Source organism: Coregonus clupeaformis, chromosome 14 (assembly GCF_020615455.1).
Source record: "Coregonus clupeaformis isolate EN_2021a chromosome 14, ASM2061545v1, whole genome shotgun sequence".
In the NCBI taxonomy this organism is placed as follows: Eukaryota; Metazoa; Chordata; class Actinopteri; order Salmoniformes; family Salmonidae; genus Coregonus; species Coregonus clupeaformis.
Window position 1 is genome coordinate 28,032,724 of NC_059205.1, and position 25,380 is coordinate 28,058,103.

Consider the following 25,380-nt stretch of genomic DNA (forward strand, 5'->3'; position numbering starts at 1 on the left):
GACTTTTAAGGGTTTGGTAATTTGGTCTGTGCCCCACTGTTACCATCAGCATCCAAGAGATGTGTAATGCCGCGTTCACGTCAATGCCGCGTTCACGTCAAACTCGGGACCTCTGAGTTAAAATGAACGTAAGTTATTTGTGTAGAGCTTCCTATTGGTTGATTCTGATACTTCCCAAGTGGGAAACTCTTTCTACAACACGCGAACAAGTCGGAAATGTCTGAGTTTCCGACATGAAGTGAACGCGGCATAATAACAAGCCACTGTATGCGGTATCATCCATCCCTCTTTCTATAACTAGAATGAAATGAAGCTGCTATATGTTTCTATTTTTGACTCCTCCTTAGTGAAAACATATTCCAATGTAAATACATTTTATTTCCCTCTTTATATTAACAGCTTTGCAGAATGCAGGGAAATCATCTGTAATCTGATTCACATGGTGATGGTTCTCTGCTAAACTCTGGTCCACGGTCAGAAGACCTCACACAACCTCTTATGACATTCAAAGGTCCTGTGAAGATAACATTTGACAGCACACAGAACAGAAGCCGCATGGCTTATCATATAACCCATCATGTGCCACACAGGCAGGTTACTAGGTCATGACACATCTGTCACGCTATGCCATGCTCTCTGTTTTTGGTTGGCCGGATTTGGTCCACTCACTGTCATTGGCTGTCCTGGTGTAGTGTTTCTACCAGACCTGGGTTCAAATGGTACTACTGGTACTGGGCTATAATCCTACACGCACGCACGCACGCACGCACGAAATCTTTGACCATTGAAAAACGTATTTTCCCTAATGCCTACACCTAACCTTAACCCCAAATCCTAAACCTAACCCGTAAGCTTAAAATAGCATTTGAACAAATTCAGGACCTGAAAAAAGTCCGGACTTTTCTAAAAGAAGTTCTTGTTTTCCTACCTTTTCAGGACATTCAGGTGAAATGTTTGGACATTAGGGTCCTGATAATGTAGGAAAACAAGTACACACACACACACACACACACACACACACACGCACACACACACACAGATTCACTGATCTAACTAAGCAATGAGGTTCAATTACTATTTAATATTTGAATCATGTAAAATATGTGTGGTTAGATTAAGTACAGTATTGTCAGCTACAGAGAAAGTAGCCTGAGGGCTGAACGACTGAAAATAGTTTGTAGATGGAATCCTCATGAGAGGGACACTAGGTTTCTTTGTCAAGTGCTTTGTGACAATGACATTTTACATAGCTCTATAGAAACAATGCAATTGAAATGGTAAAGGTGGACAAAGAGTGCTATACCTGGATAGTATTTCTGTTACGACTATACATGGGGAAATATACACATGTTGGGGGCGAGAGAGGGAGAGAGAAAGACAAATACATAGTAAATCAAGGATAGTTGAAATCACAGTGTTACATTTTTGGACTCTACTGGGAGTTATCTTAACCCTCAAGAGAGTGATATTCTCCCTGGAGCTAGTGTTGATAACTGGAGTTCATTATGACTGAGTACTTTTAACTCCATTAAGAGTAACCAGAGACAGGGAGTTAAATCTATGGAGTTATCCACAGATGTGGATTGTCATATTTCTCAGCATGCTCCGTTGCAGGTTGATTTTTAAAATTGTTTGTTTCAATATCTGTATTTTCACATGTACTGTACATTGATTGTTTTTGATCTTATGCTACACAAAGATAAGAAACTTTTAAAAACTAATCCAATCTGTAAGTGGCTGGATGTATGGCAACCGTTAGTGAGATAGTTGTTCTAGTTTACATGGTGTAAGTAGTCTTCATGTACTGTATTTCCTTCCTTACTCAGACAGGCATTCTAAATGCAAGTTGTATGTGATGTAAAAGTGCTGGATATCTTCCTGCAAATTGGCATACAACAGAGATTGGATATCACATTGCAAACCACCATAATGTGACATGTTATGAAATATTCAAATAAGGCTTTACACTCTTATAACTCAAAAGAAGTAAACTGAAAGAGAAATGGACTCTGCTGTAGTTGATTGTTAATTCAAAACAATACAGAAAAGTGTAAAATGGCAAGGGAGTTGATTAAAAAAGATACTGAAAAGAGTCAAATGGCAATTGGAGTTCAATTTAAGCAACTGTCTGAGAGTTGGATATTTAGTCCATTCAGTGTTGTTTTAAGTCCAAAAATATCAACACCATGACCAGAGTAGTTTTAACACAAAATGGGGGTGGGACCATATAAACCCCCAAATAGTGTTACATTTCCATAGAAGTTGAATGAACTCTTGCGATTTTACTGTGTAGAAAGCGAGCGAGAGCGAGAACTGTAAGTGTCTGCTCCTCTCAGCAGGGTTTGACAGAGTTTATAGTAATACTAGTGACTTAAAATAACCTGGTGTTACACCACACTGGGGTTGGAGGTGAATGAAACTCCCTTGTCCCATTACTACCTCCCATGGCTTATAAATAGAACAGTACAGTACATGGGTCGACCATAGAATTAGGAATTAGAATACAACTCTCAAACTTTGAATACCACTGGACTAGAGGGTCGTTGTAAAAGGGTGAAAAAGGTTATGGAACAGATTGACAACAAAAAACTGGGTTGCTAACTACAAGCGTTTTGTAAGGAACACATTATTCTAAAACGTGGCCTCAGGGGATTACTTATCAATAAAATGCTACGCAAGAGCAAGGAAATAAACGTGTACTTTTTATCCATCAATATAACAAAAAAATGTATCCACCTTTTGTAGTACCCTTTCAATGAATTGGTTTAATGTGAGCACAGTTCAACATATAAACTAAACATCTTCACAACTTCCTAGTTTATTGTAATGTCACTTTATTACATTCACAAATTCCAACAACAAAAGCATGTTTTCCAAAGTCAAATGTTCACAGCCCACATACTGTACAACCACAATGGTCAACATGAGGTAGATGACTCTGAGGCCAAGGCTACCATCGGTTGGGTCGCCAAATCTTTAGCAAGACACTTACATACCCACAACAGATAATACTTCAGTGAAGATTGTGAGAAGCAAATTGCATAAGTTACTGTATGTGTTCATCTAATTATCTATAAACAAGACACATTCAATGGGTCAAAAGGGTATGATCAATATCAAAGGGTCTGATCATCAATCAATCCGATTAATCAATCAACACTGTCTGTCTTTACTGCTAGTGTAATCAATATTGTCTTTGTTCATCATTTACCCCTTACAGTTTTGATGACAATGATAAATACTTTTCTTTTGCTGCTGGCAAGTTGTATAGTGCAAGTTCACATTTCCTACCCCCTCAGCATTCAGTAGTTAAGACTCAAGATCTCTTGGTCTTGTGCAAAGCCTTCATCAATGGTTTTCAGAAGAGGATACGCTTCTTGATTTTAGCTAGCTCAGTCAGCATGCAATCAATATTATTACACTTCAATATGATTATCAGTCCAAAATGCTTGTTCAAATAAATAAGAATCTCTCATGTAAAGGACATGATTTTCATTTTTTAAAATTATAATAAATCTGACGTGAGAAAAGCCAGGGAAACGAACATGGTAAGAAGAAGAAATCTTAGGTAGATTCTTTGTGCCTGGGCTGGCAAACACAAAATGCAGACAGAAAGACATTATCATGACACCATAACATAACTGATAAAAGTGACACAATACAAAACATGTCAAAAACCCTCCGCAAGCCGTAATAGGGTTGATTGAATATATTAATAATGTAAACAAAGCTTTTAACAACAGACAGTAGTCCTCAAATCCAACTTTTTCCCTTAACCCCAACCGGACAGATGTTTCTCACAATTTCTTCATTTGGATTGGTCTATGGCCTCTCCATTATAAGACTTATTACAATATTACCTTCACTGCAAATGAGTGATCTATGTAACAACATCACTTAATAAGGCATATTCTTTGGATGACCCTGTGCAGTAACATATAAAACCATTCCTACCTGCTTTCAGGTATAGGAATTGACCTATTCATCTGATGACAGCAGACCACACCCATTCTCTGATTATCCATGGTTTCATGTGAAAACCCTGCAACTGTAAGTCATTTGACTGGATGAACTAAGGTATATGGGTGGAGGCCTAAAGCATCTATACTATCAGGCACAGAGAACAGATCACTGAGTAATATTACAATAAGAAACAAGACCACAGGCACAGTCAATAGCAAGATAGATAGAGGTGGCAGTGAAGGTTTGCTCTTTCTATTATATCCTTATCTAGTAGTGGGAGCTACTGGGATATATGCATCATCCACATAACATGAAATATAATTCTACTTTCTAACTGAGCATCAGGTCTTTAGAGCTAACTGATTGGTCAACAGGTCTCTTCCTGCTCTCCCTCGCTCCATTTGATTGGCTCAGTTAGATTATCAAAAAGACAATGTCATAGGAACAGTTTAGTTAGGGACAACATGTTGCAATATGAAGGCACAAGAGCAACAGGGTCCCTTGCAGTGGCTTGCCAGTCAAATGTAACTGGACAGGACAGTACACTACACAGTGGCTCAGATATCAACTAGAAGCTTTTTCCCTGACTGATCAGCATAGAAATTGATATACTAGACCATCAGGTCATTAATGTGATGATAGAATTCTAATACACTCCAGAATCTATAATATGTACTCTAGTAATCTAAAAACGGAGTGGGATTTCTTTTTGAGTGTTCTTCTGAAATAGGCAGACAGTCGAAGGGGAGAATAGAGGAGGTTATGGGCAAGGTGCAGATGTGGATGTATTTTGTGGGTCATATCATATCAGGGGTATCAACAACATTACAATGGGTAATAGGTTACAACACTTGACACTGAAGGCGAGAAAGAAAAGTAGTAGTTTGCCTTTAGTGACGGGCAACTCGTTGTTGCCTCTCACGTCAACAACCCTGAGATAAAGCGTATGTCTATGACGGGGCATCCCAACGAGAACTGCGTTTGCCACAGCTCTACGTTTACAATCTTTGAATAAGTCCCATTATCAATGATGAGAGTCTCTTTTTGCAGAAAGAAATACATCAACAAATACAAATGTTCATTAATAACGGCGATTTTTGCACAGTAAAGTCTTTGAATTTTAAACAGGCTCAGATTAGGGTCAGACCCCAACACAAGCCTGAGTTAACACTCACTGGCCAACCACTTCTGTTCCAAACATAGTGCAGCGTGGTGGAGGAGCATGTACTGTAGAAGGAGAAGTCATCACATCCACATTGATGATGGCCACTTGTCCATTTCCTGGACACTTTGGCCTTGATGTGCCCCAATACTTCTCTCTGATCTCCTTACATAATTGTGATTGTTAACTGGTCTGAGAACAGATGTCTCCCGAGTGGCACAGTGGTCTAAGGCACTGCATCGCAGTGCTAGCTGTGCCACTAGAGATCCTGGTTCGAATCCAGGCTCTGTCGTAGCCGGCCGCGACCGGGAGACCCATGGGGCGGCGCACAATTGGCCCAGCGTCGTCTAGGGTAGGGGAGGGAATGGCCTGCAGGGGATGTAGCTCAGTTTGTAGAGCATGGCGTTTGCAACGCCAGGGTTGTGGGTTCGATTCCCACGGGGGGTATAAAAAAGATAAAAATAAAGTAATGTATGCACTAACTGTAAGTCACTAACTGTAATGTCTGCTAAATGACTTAAATGTAAATGTAATGTTATACTCCTGTTTGATTAGTGTCTGACAGGAGGTCAGCTAAACAGATCTGAGAACAGTGGTTGTATCCTCTAACAGACAGGGAATCGTCATGATTGTTAACTGGTCTGAGATCAGTGGTTAGGGTGGATGGGACAGGAGGGCGGTTGGGCAGGTCTGGCAGCAGTCTCAGGGTCAAACATGGCGTCCTGTGAGAAAGTAGAGGGGCCGGTCCTCGCTGCAGTTGGCCGTCTGGAACTCATCCCGCAGACGAAACTGCCACTTGTCCTCCAGCTCCAGCCGCACGATTGTCTGACGCAGAGAGTTACGGTCCTGGCAGATCACACACAACGTGGCACCTATGGACAGGGTCAGAGGCCATAGGTCAGGGAACCAATCAAAAAGGTGCTATGGTTTTCCTACTATATATGCATTTATTGCTATATGGCTCAGTGTAACATATGTCATGGGAGGTTTATATTGGAAAACATCATAGTCAGAGGTCAGAGAACAAATCAGAAAAGTGGCATTGATCAAGTTAATTTAATTGGAGATGAATAACCCTTGGCTTCACATATATTACATTGTCTTCCTAATATTTTTTTATGGTTTCGCAACTCAGGATGAGGTTACACTTAACTTCACATAAGGACTAAAAAACAACAACATTGAAGTAGCATTAGTTACCTTTGAGGAAGCTGAACTTTTTGAGGAGGCCAGAGACGACAAAGGAGTCACACAGGTAGAGCAGCAGGCCACTGAAGACCAGACCCTGGTGGTCCAGGTTAATGGAGTGTGGTCTGGAGCTGACGTAGCACACTGACACCTGGGGATGCAGAAAGCGCAGTCACATCTCCACCATCTCAGTCATTACTTTTTATCATGGAAACAGTTTGTGGGATCTGTTCTCACAATAAACCTGCACTTGATTAAAACATTTTTCATAAATCTATTTTGCAGAAAATACATGTATCTCAAGATTTTCACATGCTCTCCACCAGACTTGCTCAGCTCGTACCTCATGGTAAGCCTATGTTGAGGTAGCTGTCGAGCACTGGGTTGCTGCTTACTTCAGGGCCTATGTTGAGGTACATAGGCTGTCTATGGATCTTACCTCAGGGCTTATGTTGAGGTAGCTGTCTATGGGTTGGATCTTACCTCAGGGCTTATGTTGAGGTAGCTGTCTAGGGGTTGGATCTTACCTCAGGGCCTATGTTGAGGTAGCTGTCTATGGACAGCACGGGGTTGCTACTGTTCTGTACTGCCTTGGGGAACAGTCTGTGGCTGCAGCTCTGGAGAAACTTCTCCAGGAGGAACTGAGCCGGGGCGGCCAGGAGGGTGTGTTCACTGTCTGGGGCACAGATATACTGGGGCGGGCTGATGGGTGTTGGGTTCTCCATCACCTAGAGGGGGAGCAGGGTAGGGGTTAGGATGACTGACTGACTGTGTTTCAGACACATGCACACGTACACGCATACGCACGCACACACGCATGCACGCACGCACACACAGGCAAACACACACGCAATATATCTCTCAGACAAGGAGATGAGGTAGAAAAAGGAGGAGCCAGGACACTCACCATGAGTTTGGGTTTGACCAGGAAGTCCTTGTGTCCTCCAAAGGGAATTTGTTTCTTCATCAAGCTGAAGTGGTTGAAGCGACAGAGCAGCAGACCACTGCTGTTAGCTCTCAGGTTGAAGTCCACCTCCTCACAACTGTACCTGTTGAGGTCGTACTGGACGTTCTGCGTCAGCTCAATGTTGAGCATGACAAAGTCGTGAAGGTGGCATCGGGAGAAGGGCAGGGCTGGCAGGCGGCGGGCCAGGGCACTGCTCCACTTGCGGGCGCCACACATGGCGTAGAGGGAGATCTTAGGAGTGGCCTCCATGTGCTGCAGCACAGTCTTTAAAGACACGTTGGTCAGACTGGGCCCAGTGTCTGCCATATCACTGAGGGAGACAGGGAAGAGTGGGTAGACAGATATTAGTATGGTTGTTGATAGAGTAGTCCAGATATAATACAGTTCTTTCTGAGAATTAATTGCTGATAGATAGTCATGGACCAATAATCTGGGTGTTTTGGGGTTGTTTTTGTGAGAGTGCGTGCGTTTGTGCCTGCGTGTGTCAGTGTGCCAGTTTCCCCAGCAAACCAGGAACATTCCCAAGACATTAGCTAACATTCCCATTAAGTTAGGGCTTTATCTTAGATTAGGATGATAACATCACAAAAGCATTCAAAAAATGTTTTTCATAATAAAATGTTTCTTTTTTTCAGAAAATGTTAAAATGAAATATCCTTGGAATGTTATCGGAACATTAACTAAAATGTCGTGCACAACATCTGTAACAACCACTACAGAACATTCCCCTAAGGTTCTTATTTGGTATCCAGGTAATGTAATAACAAAATGTGTTCTGGGAACGTTCTTGCAACATCAGGTGAATGTTTTATACAAACATTGTATAATAATCAGCACAACTGGACAGTTTTTGTGTTATTTATCCAGAACGCTGCAGCCCGTCTGGTGTTCAACCTTCCCAAGTTCTCTCATGTCACCCCGCTCCTCCGCACACTCCACTGGCTTCCAGTTGAGGCTCGCATCTAATACAAGACCATGGTGCTTGCCTACGGAGCTGTGAGGGGAACGGCACCTCCTTACCTTCAGGCTCTGATCAGACCCTACACCACTACGTTCATCCAGCTCTGGCCTGCTAGCTCCCCTACCTCTACGGAAGCACAGTTCCCGCTCAGCCCAGTCAAAGCTATTCGCTGCTCTGGCACCCCAATGGTGGAACAAGCTCCCCCACGACGCCAGGACAGCGGAGTCACTGACCACCTTCCAGAGACACTTGAAACCCTACCTCTTTAAGGAATACCTGGAATAATATAAAGTAATCCTTCTTCCCCCACCCCCCATAAAACATTATTATTTTTTAAAAGGTGGTTGTCCCACTGGCTATCATAAGTTGAATGCACCAATTTGTAAGTCGCTCTGGATAAGAGCGTCTGCTAAATGATGTAAATGTAAATGTATTAGAACTTTTGTGGCAACCTGATTAATGTTCTAGGAATGTTCACAGAACCTATTTTGGTTTGCTGGGTCTGTTGTAACCCATACCTGCTGCTGTCCTGGGGTTGGTGTGCGTTCCAGAGCACACAGGAGTCATCCATCATTACTATAAAGGGCCAGACGTCCTGCCTCTTGACCCCCTGCTCCTCCAGACGGTTCCTCTCCAGCTCCAGGTTGTGGTACGACAGCTCCTTGATCATGAAACGAGCCGCCCCTGGTACAGATACAACAGTAATGTTACTGCTATGTTACTGACAGTGGTTGTATCCCAAATGGCACTCTATTCCCAATTTAGTGCTCTGGTCAAAAGTAGTGCACTATACAGAGAATAGGGTGCCATTTGAGACACACTAGTTCCCTAATGCGATGCCGCCCCATAATAACCATAATGATACAGTATATAGGATGGTGGAGACCCACTGATATTTTATTTATTTGCCTAACCACATGACCTGACCAGGAAAAAGTCTGGTGTCTAGTTATGACCAATGTCAATTCCAACAGCTTTATGTGGGCTATAGTCACAACTTGTATGGTCACCGCAGAAAAATATTAGCCAACCACCAGTGGCGATCCATCATTCAGGGCAGGTGGGGTTTTGAGCCCCACCTGTTTAGCAAAAATAATACACTAATTATACAAAAAAACTACGATTATTATATTGGAAAACTTCATAGTCAGTTATTTTGGCATTAATACGTGTCATATATCAGTTTGCAAACAATGTAAAATGTTTTACAATCTTTGAGTTAGTACAGCCGCATCCAAACTTGGTCTCTTTTTTGCTTTCTTGAGTAAGGCTGCTCCAGAATGCAGGTGTTTCAGCCTAGCTCAGTGCTTTCTGTGGTATTGGGGCAGCCAGCGGAAAATACAGAGCGTAGGGGTTGGTAATGTTCTCTAGTTGCGCCGTGATTGGCTCAGTGTTCTGTCACTCATGGGGGACACTACGTCACCGCAAAATCTAAGGCTAGAGCTCGAAAATTCAAGCCCCTTGGGTGCTGCCATAGAGTTACATTAGAAGTGCCCATCCAAGAAGGCTCAAGGTCATTGGCCACAGATAAAATGAGGTCAAATCACGCTATATCTACAGTAGCTTTGATTGGACTGATCATGTCAACATCATACTTTCAAAATCTTAGCTAGCAAGCTAGCAGTCATCATCATGAATCAAGTCGACAATCTACTGGCAAATCCTTTTCAATCCTTGTCATATGAAGAGAAGTAATGAAGATAAATTATAGATAAAACGTATCGGTGCTCATCGGCCATAAACATTACATAACACGTTGGAAATCACAAATTCAACAATGAGTGGTTTGGAAGGAATCAGTGGCTAACTGCAAGCATTGCAAAGCAATCACTAGCCAGCTATTCAGTGGAGTGGGTGTGTGGTCCCAAGTCTGGTTTTAAGGGTCTCTTTCCAAGCTTAAAAGGATAAACATTCAACATTGGCCATGCTGTCAATCCAGCATGACTTTTGCCATGCTCAAAACAACTGGAAACTTGAAACGGGGATATCTGACTTCAGTGAGTTCAAGACAACTAGGAACTCTGAAAAAAACAAGCTCCAACTGGGAAAATACATTTTGAACGGTCATCCAACTCAGACTCGCAAGTCGGGAACTCTGGTCTCTTTCAAGAGGACGTAATCATGATTCAACCTTGTTTTTTTCAGAGTTCCCAGTTGTCTTGAAAGCACAATAAATCCAGAGAAAGCCAGACTTTGATGACAAAATTTGCCCACGAAGGACCGCCGCGCCACCTTCCTGTTCAAGTGAGCATAGCACAGCACAACAAGGTGAGTCCAAATTGACTGGTCAGTTTTGTATTTTTTATGCTGCTGCATAAATGATGTAATATGCCAGGGAGATATGTATACTGTCTGCAGATAAGAAAGTAATACTAAGTGTATGTTGTGTAGTAAGCTGTAAGGAGCCCATGTGCCTCACCTTAATAATTTGGTCACTTTTCCCCTCATAATTTTGCCTACTGTTCTGACTTGGTGGTGCACATGTAGCCTATAGCCTGTTTTAGAGAAATGTCATCATCGAATATTGTAAGAGCTTTCATTGTCTGCTTATATATGCCCCGTTTATTTATCCTACGATTCTGACTTGGTGTACAGGGGGAACACTGTAAGAACGGCCCATGTTCTGAATTCTGTCGCTGTACATTTCAAAAGTGCTGAAAAAATAGTTATATTGACTACGTCCGTCCTAGCTCGCTCATTAATGTCTTAATCGAAATTACGGATTGCCTTTTCTCCGCTCGTCGTCCCCTTATGCCATAGTTTGTACATCTCAATTGTCAGTAGAAACCACATTTGTTTAAGCAAGTCAGCCATATCAGCTATGTTTTTTTAAAGGCAGTAAATGAGGCTGAATGAACTGTTTCACTGCCAGACAAGGCTCCGCTGATAGCCAGGTGTAGCAGTGGTAAGGTGTTGGGACTGCTGTTGGGACTCTGCTGTTGGGACATCTTTATGTAGGGCCTAACAGTTTGTGGGTACCGTTTGTCACCGTTTTAGTGCAATTAATGTATTGTTTAGTGTTATGTTGTGTTTGCCCCACCAAGATTTACATGCTAAAATCACCACTGCCAACCACCAACCCAAGAACTCTACCACAGAGCTTCAACTCCAACAACAGTCTGAACACAATAGCTTTGACCTGAACTCCAAGTATTACTTTATTGGTTCTCTCACCTGCTAAATTGTCCTGTCCTTTCAGCCTTTACCTAATGCCCCTATTGCTGCACCTGGCATGTGCTTGTAGTGCTGCAACACTATTGGTCCATCCATAAAGACTATACACCTAAACGGTAGATCCATACATCAGACTACTGGCCTGCTGGTGTTCTCATTGACCAGGCCCTTCCCTTTTGGTTCCTGCCATATTCAAATCTCACGTACCTACTACAGTTATGTGTCCAAACATGCTTATGGTAATATAGATACAGTATGTCTCTTGAAGTTCACACAGACTGCTGTAGATGCATCATTATCATCAGAGAGAGATAAGCTACTGGACAAACTAACAATGTAAAATACATTAGTGTATAAATAAAGCAATGCCTAAAAATAGTTTATACTTTGCAAGGCAACTCTATGGTTTCTTTGTTTCATCACAAATGACTATGGTCCTCAATGTTACCGCTCAGCAGTGAAACACCTTATTGAGCGATATGCTGGGACAAAAACCTATAGTACTGCAACTTTCCAAGCAGAGTTGAGGATCACAGAACTCGACCAATAAAATGAGTTAACCTATCTAAATGACTGATTGACTGGTCAGTTTTGTATTTTCCCCACTAATGGTTACGGTTAGGATTGGGGGAGCAGAAGCTGATCCTAGATCTGTACCTAGGGGAAAACTTTACCCAAGAGCCCAGACACTCACCAACTCCGGCGCTGTTGAACATGGCAGGCAGCACCAGCAGGATGTGGTTGGGCCAGTATTTCCTGTAGTGGTGCATCTCATACTGCTTGACCACTAGGATGTGGAGGTGGGCGGTGCCCTCCATGGCGTGAAAGATGTTGAGAAGGCCGTGCTCCTGGCGCCCCGTGGTCGGGGTGAAGATGGGACTTTTCAACAGACTGGGGTCCTGGGATGGAAGAAGGAGAGCTATAGTTAAAGATGCATAGTGCAGCAGGCTAGGGTGCAGGTAGCCTGATCAAGCAGACTGACCGCTGAGCTGAGCTATGGCAAGATCAGGCTGGTTCCACTAGGCTATGGCCCAGGGCACCAGTAGCATCAAACAACTAAAGTGAGCAAACGAGAGACACATAAGTGCATAGTTCACTCTGTGTGTGACATGTGGTGTGAGTGTCTGTGTTGATTATGTGTTGCTTATGGTACGATTTCATTTCAGCAAATAGACTCAGCAAAAAAAGAAATGTCCTCTCACTGTCAACTGCGTTTATTTTCAGCAAACTTAACATGTGTAAATATGTGTATGAACATAAGAAGATTCAACAACTGAGGCATAAACTGAACAAGTTCCACAGACATGTGACTAACAGAAATTGAATAATGTGTCCCTGAACAAAGGGGGGGTCAAAATCAAAAGTAACAGTCAGTATCTGGGATGGCCACCAGCATTAAGTACTGCAGTGCATCTCCTCCTTATGGACTGCACCAGATTTGCACCAGATTTGCCAGGTCTTGCTGTGAGATGTTACCCCACTCTTCCACCAAGGCACCTGCAAGTTCCCGGACATTTCTGGGGGGGAATGGCCCTAGTCCTAGCCCTAACCCTCCGATCCAACAAGTCCCATACGTGCTCAATGGGATTGAGATCTGGGCTCTTTGCTGGCCATGGCAGAACACTGACATTCCTGTCTTGCAGGAAATCACGCACAGAACGAGCAGTATGGCTGGTGGCATTGTCATGCTGGAGGGTCATGTCAGGATGAGCCTGCAGGAAAGGCACCACATGAGGGAGGAGGATGTCTTGTAACGCACAGCGTTGAGATTGCCTGCAATGACAACAAGCTCAGTCCGATGATGCTGTGACACACCGCCCCAGACCATGACAGACCCTCCACCTCCAAATCGATCCCGCTCCAGAGTACAGGCCTCTGTGTAACGCTCATTCCTTCGACGATAAACGCGAATCCGACCATCACCACTGGTGAGACAAAACCACTACTCGTCAGTGAAGAGCACTTTTTGCCAGTCCTGTCTGGTCCAGTGACGGTGGGTTTGTGCCAATAGGCGACATTGTTGCTGGTGATGTCTGGTGAGGACCTGCCTTACAACAGGCCTACAAGCCCTCAGTCCAGCCTCTCTCAGCCTATTGCGGACAGTCTGAGCACTGATGGAGGGGTTGTGTGTTCCTGGTGTAACTCGGGCAGTTGTTGTTGCCATCCTGTACTTGTCCCGCAGGTGTGATGTTTGGATGTACCGATCCTGTGCAGGTGTTTTTACACGTGGTATGCCACTGCGAGGACGATCAGCTGTCCATCCTGTCTCCCTGTAGCGCTGTCTTAGGTGTCTCACAGTACGGACATTGCAATGTATTGCCCTGGCCACATCTGCAGTCCTCATGCCTCCTTGCAGCATGCCTAAGGCACGTTCACGCAGATGAGCAGGGACCCTGGGCATCTTTTTTTTGGTGTTTTTCAAAGTCAGTAGAAAAGCCTCTTTAGTGTCCTAAGTTTTCATAACTGTGACCTTAATTGCCTACCGTCTGTAAGCTGTTAGTGTCTTAACAACCGTTCCACAGGTGCATGTTCATTAAATGTTTATGGTTCATTGAACAAGCATGGGAAACAGTGTTTAAACCCTTTACAATGAAGATCTGTGAAGTTATTTAGATTTTTACGAATTATCTTTGAAAGACAGGGTCCTGAAAAAGGGATGTTTCTTTTTTTGCTGAGTTTAGAATGCACTACTGATTACAGAAGCTGAAGGATGAGAATATTTCTTGTCACTATTGATGATATTCATCTTGGGCACAACATTCTTAGAACTCGAGGGCAGTCTCAAGGTGTTCCCCAATCCCCACTGATTTCCCCCATCACCATTTACCTTAGCAGAGACGAGGGGCAGCCTCATGCTCTCCAGGTGGCTTCCCTGCTGGCTGAAGACAAAGTGCTTCTCCTTGGCCTTGGGGATGATGAAGTGAAGCTGAACCTCCTCTCCCAGCATGGAAGAGCAGAACGTGAAGGCGTGGAAGGTGCACTCTGACAGCTGAACACAAACACAACAACACACATGTACACTTCCAGCACAGACAGAGCTGCACCACTCAGCACACGGCTCAGCACAAAAGGCTGAACCGCTGAGCACACCAGTCTTTCTACAAGTTGGGCGGTCGTTTTTCTATAGGTTTAGAAATGGGGGAGAAGGGGGTTTGAGACCAAATGACACAGCAATAGTTGACGCAGGTGATCTGTTAGTTAAGCCAATAAATCAAGTTCTCCCTTGAGACAAATTATCTCTTCAGAATGACAAACAAAGCTACCTCTTCCTTCCCAGAGCCATATATGTTGATATAAATACTGTACATGGCTCTGTTCCCTCCCTGTGCACTCACCTGTGTGGCTGGGCTGGCTTCACAGTAATGGTGACACTGCTCACAATGGTGAAATGCATTGTGGGCTGCGAACATACTCAGCCGTATCGACACCGTTTCCCTCTTCACAGGCATTTTGCTCTCTCCTTCCAGTTTAGGATCTGCATGGACAAAAATTACAGTTATACCCACATGCTATGAGACAAAGCTGTTTAAGATTCACACAGATGACAAATCAATATACATAGACAGTCATGCTTGAGGTAGAAGTTGCGGTAGAAGGTGCACCAATATCTGACCCTGAATCAGTGAAACAAAGGGAGCTTCCTCCTACAATGACAGGGACGTGAATAAGAGTTTATTTCTGCTGACCTTTCAAGCCCTTTTGCATCTTGTCAGTGTAAACAGCGCTGGCCCTTCTGAATTTAGGATCTCTGGGGAAGAGGTCGAAGGGCAGTTTGCGGATCTCCTCGATGTCTGGCCACTGGGTGCTGGCTGGGGGTGTGGCCTCGGACATATCCGTCATCGCTAGAAAATAATAATACATCAACATACATTGACATCAGCTTCAGTTTCTAGACTAAGACAGTATGAGAGAAAATGAGAGAGAGAGAAACAGACAGATAAAGAACATATTAACTAGAAGATCCTGCTCTCCTCACCTTCCTCCAGCTCCTCCTCTTCATCATACACATCCACCTCAAGCAGTCGAATCAACATGCGGAACAGGATGCGTAGAAACTGCAGGTAGGCACCTGTCTTCCCCACCTATCAGAGAGACAAAACAGAGTTATTCAACTGATTACAACCTATCTGTTTTTTACCACTGACACTCTTTGACATTGCATGCAGACATTGCCACTCAATATGTGGTATTCATTCGAATACCGTCATTATACACAATTGCCTCTTAAGACTCCATACAACTAGGTCGATATTCTCTTGGTTGAATAGTGCTAGTTATCTCCAGGGCCTCACTTATCCCTCATAAGTGAGGAAAATTAATATCAGCATGCAGCTCTAGAATACGATGCATGGCTTATAGGAAAGAAGCTGTCATTGATATAGACAAGAGGTGATATATAAATATCTGTATGGTCTCTAACCTGTGGGGGTCCGCTGAGCAGCAGGCGTCGTGGGTGTGGCCCCGGGGGGGCCTCGTGGTCGGCATGGTGCTGCCTGGCTACGGTCCACTGTCTGTAGAAGAGGCTCTGCTCTGACCCTTGTAAGTTAGGGGTGAAGAGGGGCCTCAGTGGGCTGCTCCAGCCCACATCGGCGTGAGGCAGCAGGGAGAAGGAGCTCAGCTGGCTCCCTGATTCTCCTGCCAGGAGGTTGTAGGCCGCTCGCGACAGGATGACAGTCCGGGGAGAGACCCGAGGCGACTTGCTGCCGCGGCCGCATTGCGTAGACTGGCTGGGGTGCTGGGTCGAAGAGGAGGAGGGGGAGGAGGAAGAGGAGGAGGAGGAGCAGAAGGAGGGAGGGGCGTTGGAGGGGCGGGGGGTGGCACTGCCCAGGGAGTCACACTCCTGTTTGACCCGGCGGGGGGAGGATGAGGTCGTGCCCGGACCTGTCCCTTCTTCCATCATGATGCTGCCCGCCTTGCCTCCGGGGTGGCAGGAGGAGGTGGAAGGCTTCTGGGAGGAGTCAGGGATGTCAGAGGAGCTGACCCTGTTCTCTGCCAGAGAACCTGTGGAAGGGAGAGAGTTCAGACTCAGAACAGTATTTCAAAATGATTTCATAAACACAACTGTAACACCATCACTACACAGTATCCTAAACCCTATAAACAATCGTCTCGTCACCATTTCCTAAACATGTGGGGTCTCTTTTGTCCAGGTACCTACCGGAGCCTTTGGTAGCAACGCTGCCGTTGCTCTGGGGCCTCTCCAGGTCCATGTGCAGCTCTAGGTCTGGATCCTGGGGGCCGCTGGTCTTATCTGTCTCTGGGTCCCTGGGGGCCATGGACCTGCAGGGCTCCTTTACCAACCCCAGGGACACGTAGGAGCAGGCCAGACCCACCTCCTGCTCCAGGGCCGTACGCGTCAGGTAGCTGGAGTCGATCAGACGCAGGTCACAGTACTTCAGGGACCTAAGGGGGAAAGATATAAAGGTGAGGTGGGGGATTCATCGATTCTACAAAGTCAATCCAATAGAGGATGCACCTTCTATGGCTAGGTAGATATAGATGCTGTCATGTCAGTACTACCTTGGAAAGGTTTCTCCTAGAGGGTCTTTTCCAGTGAGGATGACAATGCAGGGAAGACCCTCCAGATCCTCATAGGTGTGAGGGACCCAGTCTTCACTTTCACAGCCCCGCCAGGCCTGCAGAAACAACACACAATTAGAAATGTTTAGGAGCCAAATGAAAACCAAGTTATTATGATCCTAATTTACCCAATTTCTCAGTCTTTGATGAAAGTGGGTGGGCCCTTGACATGAGGACATTTTTTTAAGACATCTTCAGGAAACCACTTCTTTCATAGAGAGAGTTGGTGTTAAAGGTCCAATGTTAAAGGTCAAATCATTTCTGGATAACAATTAAGTGCCTTACTGTGATTGTTTTCAATTAAAAATGGTCCCAAAAAATATATATAGCTTCTTAGCAAAGAGCAATTTCTCAAGCAAGAATTTTGCTAGGACTGTCTGGGAGTGGGGAGGGGAAAACTGAAAACTAGCTGTTATTGGCAGAGAGGTTTGGAATTGTCTTTCTTATTGGGCTATTAACTAACTGATGTCTCCAGGCAGGCCAAAACTCCATCCCACCAAAACAGGCTGAAATTTCAGGCGGTCTTTTCAAACAGCTCTTTCACTAAAAGGGCATTATCATAATTTTCACAATTCACAGTATTATTCCAACCTCATAGTGTGGAAATACATATAAAACACAGGAAAATCGCATTTTTGATTGCACTGGGCCTTTAAGATGTAAGAATAGGCAGATCCAAATTGGCCACCCTGCCCTCACGTCTCACCCTGAGTCGGTTAGCGAAGTGTCGTGGAAGGCTGAGCTCGGCGGCAGGGCTCCCCAGCAGCACGGCGAAGCAGAACTGAAGACCCAGCTTGTCCCTGACGTCCTCCAGGCGCTCCCGGGCCAGCATGGCCAGCTGCAGAGAGGGCACCCGGACCAGCAGCATGTGGCCCCGGCCCCTGGTCCCCTCCCGGCCCGGGGCACTGATCAGATCCTCCACCATGGCCAGGGTCTCTGGGGTGATGTGGTCCCGTAGTGAAGGTGAGGAGGTTAGAGCCATCATGGCTTCCGTGTACTGCTGGATCAACAGGTAGCTCCTGATCACCATGCTGTGTAGGTGGGGGTGTCTGCAACCGGGAGAGGAGAGGTGGTGGTGTTAGTTGTATTAAGGCAGGTTTGGTGTCCAGGTGAACTGGTTTAGCAGCTTTTTGGGGAGCTGGTCAAGCATGGGCTTTCTGACAATCCTGAAACGAAATTATCCATACATTTTGTAGCAATATGTTTGACTTTTATGACACAGAGTGTGTGAGAGAGAGGAAAAGAGGCCATGCCTATCAGCCTTAAACTTGTCCCTAAATCTCCTTAGGGTGTTTTCACACTTGGTCCCTTTCAGACAATTTTTGTGAACTCAGTGTGGTTCGCTTAATTTTTTGTGCAGTGTGAACACTCCAAACGAACTCAGACCCCTGAAGTAAACCGAACTGACACCATCTCGAAAGGTGGTCTGAGTTAGGTTTGCTTGAATTTCGCAGTCTAGTTCCCTTTTTTAGGGCAATGTGAACACAAAGCTCCCTAGGTTAGCTTGTCATTATTCCCGCACCACACACTAGACCCCTCAAACTCAACTTTGGACCTCGAAGCCAGTTCCACTGCATTTTTTTATGGTTCCTCTCTAATCAGGGACTGATTTAGACCTGGGACACCAGGTGTGTGCAATTAATTATCAGGTAGAACAGAAAATGAGCAGGCTTCGGACCTCGTAGTGTAAGAGTTGAGTAACCCTGCATTAGACTATTGCAACATTTCCCATGCCATAACCATGACATTGGTGCCACAAAAGAGAGAAGATGATGATGTGCAGGTTTGCGGAAAAAACATGTACTGTTTTTGGATATTGATTAGCGAGTTTTTAGTTCAAGATTATTTGTTTGCAATATGTGATCTTAAGGCTAAGAGAGCTTCATAAGCTGTTAATTCGATTGTGGTGTTTGAATAGTGTGAGAAGACAACATATTTAGTGAGAATCACAACATAGGGTACAAAATCAATTCTAGCTCTTAAAGGGGCAGTAGCCTAACTACAACACGTGTCAAACTCATTCCATGGAGGACCGAGTGTCAGCGGGTTTTCGCTCCTCCCTTGTACTTGATTGACGAATTAAGGTCACTAATTAGTAAGGAACTCCCCTTACATGGTTCACTAGGTCTTAATTGAAAGGAAAACCCAAAAACCAGCAGACACCAGGCCGTCATGGATTGAGTTTGACACCCTTGGGTCCAATTTTCAATTACATCATGATTTAATCTGCAGTTATTCTTCTGCTATTTATTATGTTACCCATAATATTTACATGTTAATATTATCTTCTGATTGCAATTATTATGTCTCACCTTTTAACTAAATGCAATCTATTCGTTTCCTAAATGTAAGTAGGTATATCTAGCTGTCCGGTAACACATTCTGATGGAATGGCTTGTCCTGCACTCTATAAAAACCCAGAGTGCATTGAGTGAATGTTTGAAAACATAACAATGTAAAGAGGACTCGGACCACAAAATAAGTGAACTGGCAAAAGGTCCAGATGCCCTCATTCAAAGGCAAGGGCAGTGTGAATACAAAGAGAACTGAGTTCTTTCGCTTTTTTTTTTTTACCCCAGAGTTCACTTTAAAGAGGACTGAGAAAGGTTATATTAAAGAGGACCATTGGAGGCTGGTGGGAGGGGCTATAGGAGGACAGGCTCATTGTAATGGCTGGAATGGCATAAATGGAACGTTATCAAACACATAAAACATATGGAAACCACATTGACTCTGTTCCATTAATTCCATTCCAGCAATTACAATGAGTCCGTCCTCAAATAGCTCCTCCCACCAGCCTCCACTGAAGAGGACTATATGTTAAAACACCCTTAGAGATTATATGACCCCTAAACCCTGACCCCAAGTGACTGACTGACCTCTCCAGCAGTGTGCTGATCATCTTCTCGAAGGCGTCGTCACAGCGCAGGATGGGGCTGGCCACCCCCCACTGCAGAGAGCTGCTGTAGTCCCTCAGGCCAAAGTACACCAGCTCCTTAAGAGACAGCTCCCCCTATGTGTCAAATACAGGAACATAAGCTGCTGTCTGAGCAAATGGATCTCTCTGTCTATTAGTTACATCTAAACTCAGCAAAAAAAGAAATGTCCCTTTTTCAGGACCCTGTCTTTCAAAGATCATTTGTAAAAATCCAAATAACTTCACAGATCTTCATTTTAAAGGGTTTAAACACTGTTTCCCATGCTTGTTCAATGAACCATAAACAATTAATGAACATGCACGTGTGGAACGGTCGTTAAGATACAGATGATATGCAATTAAGGTCACAGTTATGAAATCTTAGGACACTAAAGAGGCCTTTCTACTGACTGAAAAACACCAAAAGAAAGATGCCCAGGGTCCCTGCTCATCTGCGTGAACGTGCCTAAGGCATGCTGCAAGGAGGCATGAGGACTGCAGATGTGGCCAGGGCAATATATTGCAATGTCTGTACTGTGAGACGCCTAAGACAGCGCTACAGGGAGACAGGACGGACAGCTGATCGTCCTTGCAGTGGCAGACCATGTGTAACAACACCTGCACAGGATCAGTACAACCGAACATCACACCTGCGGGACAGGTACAGGATGGCAACAACAACTGCCCGAGTTACACCAGGAACGCACAATCTCTCCATCAGTGCTCAGACTGTCCATAATAGACTGAGAGAGGCTGGACTGAGGGCTTGTAGGCCTGTTGTAAGGCAGGTCCTCACCAGACATCACTGGCAACAATGTCGCCTATGGGCACAAACCCACCGTTGCTGGACCAGACAGGACTGGCAAAAAGTGCTATTCACTGACGAGTCGTGGTTTTGTCTCACCAGGGGTGATGGTCGGATTCGCGTTTATCATCGAAGGAATGAGTATTACACCGAGGCCTGTACTCTGGAGCGGGATCGATTTGGAGGTGGAGGGTCCGTCATGGTCTGGTGCGGTGTGTCACAGCATCATCGGACTGAGCTTGTTGTCATTGCAGGCAATCTCAACGCTGTGGTACCCTTCCTGCAGGCTCATCCTGACATGACCCTCCAGCATGACAATGCCACCAGCCATACTGCTCGTTCTGTGAGTGATTTCCTGCAAGACAGGAATGTCAGTGTTCTGCCATGGCCAGCGAAGAGCCCGGATCTCAATCCCATTGAGCACGTCTGGGACCTGTTGGATCGGAGGGTGAGGGCTAGGGCTAGGGCCAATCCCCCCAGAAATGTCTGGGAACTTGCAGGTGCCTTCGTGAAAGAGTGGGGTAACATCTCACAGCAAGAACTGGCAAATCTGGTGCAGTCCATGAGGAGGAGATGCACTGCAGTACTTAATGCAGCCGGTGGCCACACCAGATACTGACTGTTACTTTTGATTTTGACCCCCCTTTTGTTCAGGGACACATTATTCAATTTCTGTTAGTCACATGTCTGTGTAACTTGTTCAGTTTATGTCTCAGTTGTTGAATCTTGTTATGTTCATACACATATTTACACATGTTAAGTATGCTGAAAATAAACGCAGTTGACAGTGAGAGGACGTTTCTTTTTATGCTGAGTTTACATGTCCTGACCAATGATTTATATATACATTAGATGACCAATAGGGGGGAGCTGTGTTGAAGCCACCGTGCCTCCATCTTGGCACTCCCCAAAAAATGGTAATCTGTTTTAATGCATACTTCTAAATTATATTATGTGAGCTAAACATTTTTAAAAAATGAAAACAATATATAAAAACATTTTCCTTAAAGTATCATTTTTCAAGATTACTAATGTTACTGTCCCCACTACAACAAAAAATACTTAAATACATGTAATTTTGTCCTTGAAACATTTTGTTGAAATACTGTAGAATTCTATTCATTCCTATGGAGGACTGCTCCTACCGGGGTGTGCCAATATGGCCGAACGGTGGCTTCAAAGCCTCTCAATGGCCAATACATATCTTCAGCAATCCAGAGTTTATATACATCATTGGTTCTGTCTGTCTGACATATCTCTATTTGACACCTCAGTGGTGGAACGACCGCCCCAATGATTTTGCAGAAAGCGGCCATTTAGAAGGTTTAACTTGCAATGATTGTTATATGTGGTTGTTTTCCTTCCTTATTTGAATGCGCTGACAGACTGTAAGTTGCGCTTGATAAGTGTCTATTAGAATGACTAAAATCATGTAAATGTAATTCCATATCGCTGCCACCAGGTGGCATAGATGAACCACTGCACAGGGCCACTCACTGTGTTGGCTGGCCAGTGCACCTCATTGTGGACGCTGATGCGGGACTGTCTTGTCTGCAGGGTGAATGGGAAGCAGCTGACCTGCAGAACCAGCAGGTTCATAGCCTCCAGGACCTCCTGGCAGTTTACCACCCTGTCAGCCAGACCCTGAAGCTCCCCATGGCACACCGAACCGGACAGGGCACTATACATAGAGGGGAAACAAAAATGAGGTTTCCTTGGGGAAACTTGTTCTATATGTATTACTAAAAAGAAGCCTTTGCTCTTCTCTGTCTTGTTCTGTCTTGTCTTGGGCTGTTCTGTTCTTATTCAGTACACTGTGCAGCTGAGGACATACCCTCTAACCATAGCAATGTTTTCATTACCACATCTGTCAGAACCAAGTGTCAGCAGCACAATTTCAATACTCAAATGTGTGTGTGTGTGTGTGTGTTCGACATGCGTGTGTGTGTGTTACCTGGTCAGGTCCACGTGGGAGTTGTCGTGGATGAGGACAAACAGGGTGTAGGGGTTCTGTTTGACCTTCCTCATGAAGGCCTCCATCTTGCCGTGGACTTCTCCGTCTAGACGCACCACATACTTGTCGGACCTCTGGTGGGCTGAGGACGCATCCTCTATACCCAGGTCGACTAGAACTCCTTTTAGAGACAGGCAGAAAGAGATTACAAAAAGTCCAACACATGTAACTAAGAAACCTCATAAAAAGGCAGAGATAGTCTTGACATGGGACTCTTGTTGACAACCACCTAGAAATTAATTGTTTTTCACCAACTGTATTGCCTATTGCTGCCTTTCGATTCTAATTTGATCCTCTTTGCCCCTCATGAGTACCTGATTGTCGGATGCGTTGAGCGGTCTGGTTCACCAGGACGTGAGACGGGGGAACCAGAACCAGGAAGTCCACCTTGCAGAAGCGTCCCAGGTCCAGACTCTGGCTGCCTGAGTCTGCTATGGAGCACACCTGGGAGAGCAGGCTCCTAGCTACACTGAGCTGGGGAGGGTGGATCTGAAACACCTCACTCAGCAGCTCTGGAGGGGGGAGGAACACGCATACTGGAAACTTAGAGCCAAGTATATAGTATATACTGTAGCTTATTATCATATCTATCCATCCATATTCTGATACAGAGGCTTCATAGCATCCGAGTCTCCAGCAGTAAGAGGAGGAAGGGACAGAAGAGGGGCCCGACAGAGGCCGTGCCTCACCTGACTCGGAGGGTGGCACCATGGTGGCTGCCTCATGGGAGTGGATGTGGTCAGTGACATCGCCCTGGAAAGGCTGGATGACCTGGCCCTTCCGTCGCCGCTGGATACGCACCAGCTGCTTGTCCAGGTTGTCTCCTGGAAACAACAACATAACAGACCACCACCAGTCAGAGACAGAGCCACTCAGACACATGCGCACAAGCACACACATGTGTAACGCGCGCACACACACACACACACACACACAGCAGATACAGAAGCAAAATCGACTCATCAAATATTGATGTGTCTGTCTGTTTGTGGCACAGTGTCTCGTTTCAGTCCTGTGACTGCCTAACTGGAATGGGCCAGTGGGCATTTAGGAAGGTGAATATGTGCCATTGGGAAAAGATACAGAAACACAATATGAGACTTAGATTGTGGTGTTACGTTGTCATACGGAAACTAAAATAAACATTGTCATTGATGCCTTTGTAACACAGCTTCATTCATTAATTCATTGGGCTATCTAAATAATTACGTTTCCTCCTTTACAAAACGAGAAAATAGTGTAGAAATGACCTTTGAGTGCTTTCAATTGATGTCGTGTCCCATGGCATCTATTATACTCACCTAGTGAGGTGGTTTTGAAGTGAGACGCCAGGACACTGACTTTCCCTGTTATGAGCTCGTAGCTGATCTCCTTCAGGAACTCATTGGTGGTGAGCATCCCCTCGGCTAGCGCTCGTGCCTGGTACTTCCCTGTAAGACACATACAGACAAGTATGAACGAGCCCGAGTCTCCTTTGCGCTGTAAGACTGTGTTAGCCCGCAGAGCTAAACGCCTAGGCATTAGCTCTGGGAGCTTACGCAAGTCTTCAGGTCTCAGGCAAGGTTCACCTACTGTAATTACTTCCTTTAGTATGCTACAAATATACAGACATACCACATCTAGGTATTGTAGTGTACTGACGGTATGAGAACACTCACCCAGCACGAGCACACAGAACTCGTTGCCGCTCATCTTGGAGGTACACACAATAACCACGTAGGTGGGCAGGCACTGCTGGTAGGGCGGCCCGTCACAAAGTGAGCGCAGGGACTCCGAGATGCCTTCCCCCAGGGAGTTGTAGGTGACCAGGACCTGGACACTGCCCCCAGAGACACTGGCCTCCAGGCGGGCCAGCCAGGGCAGCTGGGCCGGAGAGATGGAGGGACCTCCAGGACAAACTAACATGGCCTTCAGCACGATCTGCTCAAACTCCTCCCTCAGAGGGATCTGCTCCGAACCTGGGGGGGGAGAGATAGGAGAAGATAGACATGGGAAACTGATGTATTTCTTTCCTATTTCCTATGTGTTTTACGGGGATGATGCTGTTATGTTTTTATAATGTGAACAAGACAATCAAATCACATTTGATTGGTCACATGTGCCGAATACCACAGGTTTAGACTTTACAGTGAAATGCTTACTTATGAGCCCATTCTCAACAAAGCAGAGTTAAAAAGTAAGACAAATATTTGCTGAATAAAAAAGGAGATAGTAACACAATAAAAACAATAATGAGGCTATATCCAAGGAGTACCAGTACCGAGTCAATGTGCAGGGGTAGGAGGTAATTGAGGTACTACATTATGTACATGTGGGTAAGGGTAAAAGTGACTAGGCAATCAGGATATATAATAAACAGTGTAGCAGCAGTGTGTGTGTGTGTGTGTGGTGTCAATATGCATGTGTGTGTGTATTTTATGTTTGTGAGCATATGTCGTGTGTGTGTGTTTGTTGGAGTGTCAGTGTTGTATGTGTGAGTGTGGGGGTAATCTAGTGAGTGTGCATAGAGCCAGTTCAAGGGAGTCAGTGCAAAACAATAAAGATAAAGAAATATATAGTAAAGGGGGTCAATGTAAATTGTCCGGGTAGTCTTTCATTAACTGTTCAGCAGTCTTATGGCTTGGGGGTAGAAGCTGTTCAGGTGCCTTT

At 44.9% G+C, this 25,380-nt stretch overlaps 1 protein-coding gene across 3 annotated transcripts in view; it reads right to left on the minus strand.

Moving 5' to 3' along the window:
• Positions 1-5,592: 5,592 nt before the first annotated feature.
• The window catches only part of LOC121581061 (GREB1-like protein), an 85,185-nt gene continuing 65,397 nt past the window's right edge, over positions 5,593-25,380 (minus strand). For all 3 annotated transcript variants that reach the window (XM_045224776.1, XM_041896424.2, XM_045224777.1), the window contains exons 13-33: positions 24,390-24,689; positions 24,033-24,161; positions 23,421-23,555; positions 23,046-23,243; positions 22,672-22,852; positions 22,215-22,398; positions 19,875-20,008; positions 17,702-18,044; positions 16,936-17,051; positions 16,574-16,818; positions 15,836-16,416; positions 15,392-15,497; positions 15,102-15,257; positions 14,751-14,890; positions 14,243-14,404; positions 12,110-12,314; positions 8,760-8,925; positions 7,221-7,590; positions 6,841-7,041; positions 6,326-6,464; positions 5,593-5,997 (exon numbers count right to left, since the gene is read on the minus strand). In XM_045224776.1, the coding sequence (XP_045080711.1) occupies positions 5,834-5,997; positions 6,326-6,464; positions 6,841-7,041; positions 7,221-7,590; positions 8,760-8,925; positions 12,110-12,314; positions 14,243-14,404; positions 14,751-14,890; positions 15,102-15,257; positions 15,392-15,497; positions 15,836-16,416; positions 16,574-16,818; positions 16,936-17,051; positions 17,702-18,044; positions 19,875-20,008; positions 22,215-22,398; positions 22,672-22,852; positions 23,046-23,243; positions 23,421-23,555; positions 24,033-24,161; positions 24,390-24,689 (4,355 nt within the window). In that variant the 3' untranslated portion in view covers positions 5,593-5,833. The remainder of the gene's footprint in view (positions 5,998-6,325; positions 6,465-6,840; positions 7,042-7,220; positions 7,591-8,759; positions 8,926-12,109; positions 12,315-14,242; positions 14,405-14,750; positions 14,891-15,101; positions 15,258-15,391; positions 15,498-15,835; positions 16,417-16,573; positions 16,819-16,935; positions 17,052-17,701; positions 18,045-19,874; positions 20,009-22,214; positions 22,399-22,671; positions 22,853-23,045; positions 23,244-23,420; positions 23,556-24,032; positions 24,162-24,389; positions 24,690-25,380) is intronic.